At 38.1% G+C, this 2,367-nt stretch overlaps 1 protein-coding gene across 1 annotated transcript; it reads right to left on the reverse strand.

Annotated features, from left to right (window-relative positions):
* Positions 1-1,505: 1,505 nt before the first annotated feature.
* On the reverse strand, positions 1,506-2,147 carry LOC133038399 (uncharacterized). The gene has a single exon (XM_061116536.1). The coding sequence runs from the start codon at positions 2,145-2,147 to the stop codon at positions 1,506-1,508; it is 642 nt and encodes a 213-aa protein (XP_060972519.1).
* Positions 2,148-2,367: the final 220 nt, after the last annotated feature.

The raw sequence follows: 2,367 nt of genomic DNA on the forward strand, positions 1-2,367 counted from the left end.
ACACCCTTCACACAAGCGCATGTCCGAAGCTTGCCCCCCACCTGACCTATAAAGATCAGGTGTTTAGAAAAATGGAGGCTGCCTTCTTTTTGAGAACCTCTTAGGTTTTGTACCATTTGCCCAGTGTAAACCCTACACATGGCATGAATCTAGCCTCTCCAAGTATTTGCTCCAGCTAGCCCTCCTAGAAAGCCATGTCATCTCCACAAATGCCACCACATTTAATGAAATGACAACTCATCCTTTGTCCAAGCAATTTTACACAACCTGCTACTAACCTGTTTGCTGCAGCAAAAACTTCACAGAATTTCAGCAAAGTTAACAACTTGACTAACTTGCTATTTTCTTTACCAATTTATACACAAAAGTTATTGATTTTTAACTAACAACCTCAAATTATACACATAAACATAAAACACTAAAAATTTCACAAATTAAAAGACAAAATAACTAAAATGACACAAAATTGCATAAAAACATGTTTAAAGTGATATCAAATAACTCTTTACTCAAGAGTTATCAAATAACTCCAAACTTATGACATTGCTCAAACAAGACCACAAAAACTGGAAAAACATACAACCCAACAGAAATTTAAAACAAAAGAACTAAACTGAACAAAAATACTCAGCGAAAACAGGATGCAATTTATCTTGTCAATGCACACGCCTAGGGGAAATAGCTCTCGGGAATAATATTTTCAAAAAGGTAAACTGAATGAAGATCTTGCTCAAGATTTAAACCAAAATCTTTAAGTTTAAACGTTGCTGCCCAAAGTAGGTATCAAGTGTACCTCCCTTTTTTGGAACACATTGAACTGGGCTTACCCAAGAACTGTCTGAAATGGGGTAGACAATGCCAAAGTCCAGCCACTTGATTACCTCCTTTCTTACTACTTCCTTCATGATGGGATTTAGTCGTCGTTGCTGCTCTATAAAATTGTTGCAACAATCTTCCAACATAATCTTATGCATGCAAATCGAAGGACTTATACCCTTGATTTCCGCCATAGTCCAACCAATGGCTCTTTTGTATTTCTTCAAAACATCAATCAACAAGAGTTCTTTTTGGGCACCCAACATAGCAGAAATAATTACCGGCAAGGTCTCTCCATCTCCCAAATAAGCATACTTCAAGTGACTAGGCAACGACTTAAACTCCAACTCAGGTGGTTCTTGAATAGACGACTTAGGAGGTTTGAAATTATTCTCTAATAACTCCAAAGATTCAAATGGCCTCCTAAACTTAGTGAAAGGATGCTTTGACTCTACCCAAGTAACTTTGGTTTCTTCATCTTCACTTAAAGCTTAAAGCTCTTCAAGAGAACTTATCATCTTTTCATCTTTCAAAGCTTCTTTGTGAAATTTTTCAGCCACAATAGAATCAATTACACTTAAGCGAGAGCATTCTTCAATCTCATTCGAAAACCTCATGGCATTGAACACATTAAAAGTCACTTGTTGATCATTCACCCGCATAGTAAGCTCCCCTTTTTGCACATAAATCTAGGTCCTCCCGGTAGTGAGGAGTGGCCTTCCCAAAATAATAGGAACTTCTCTATCCGCCTCATAATCAAGAATGATGAAATCAACCGGAAAAATGAACTTATCAACTTGTACCAAAACATCTTCAATTTTTCCTTCCAGATGGGCCATGGAATGATCTGCTAATTGCAAAGTGACGGTGGTTGGCCTTGCTTCTCCAATTCCCAACTTCTTGAAAATAGACATGGGCATTAAATTAATACTAGCTCCCAAGTCACATAAAGTTCTGCCCACATCTCTTCCGCCAATGGTACATGGGATTGTAAAACTTCCCGTGTCTTTCAACTTAGGAGGAATTTTGCTCTTCAACATGGCGCTACACCCTTCCGTCAAAGCCACTGTTTCAAACTCACCTAGCCTCCTTTTCTTTGTCAACATGTCCTTCAAAAACTTTACATAATTGGGCATTTGCTCTAAATCTTCCACTAATGGTATGTTGATGTGGAGATGCTTTAGAACATCAAGAAATCTTCGGAATTGACCATCTTCTTGCTGCTTTTTAAATCTTTGAGGAAATGGTTGAGGTGGCTTGCTAAGTAACTTCTCTGCTGCATTTTGATGAGGAATTGCTGTAGCATTTTCTTCAAGTTGCTCTTTTTCCATATTAGAACGTTCAACATTTTTTTCTTTTTCCACTCGACTTTAGATTGAAGTGGGCTCATTTTGATCCTTAGCCTCTTCCTCATTTGACTCCAGATCTTTACCACTCCTTAAGGTTACCGCCTTGCAATGCTCCTTACCATCTCTTCTTGGATTTTCAATATCACTAGACAAAGTACCTTGTGGCCTATTTCGAAGCTCACTAGCTAGTTGTCCAACTAAA

Source organism: Cannabis sativa, chromosome 5 (assembly GCF_029168945.1).
Source record: "Cannabis sativa cultivar Pink pepper isolate KNU-18-1 chromosome 5, ASM2916894v1, whole genome shotgun sequence".
Classification (NCBI taxonomy): Eukaryota; Viridiplantae; Streptophyta; class Magnoliopsida; order Rosales; family Cannabaceae; genus Cannabis; species Cannabis sativa.

What these genes read in the sequence shown, in the direction of transcription:
- LOC133038399 (XM_061116536.1), bottom strand. Translation starts at nt 2,147, where the DNA reads ATGGAAAAAGAGCAACTTGAAGAAAATGCTACAGCAATTCCTCATCAA.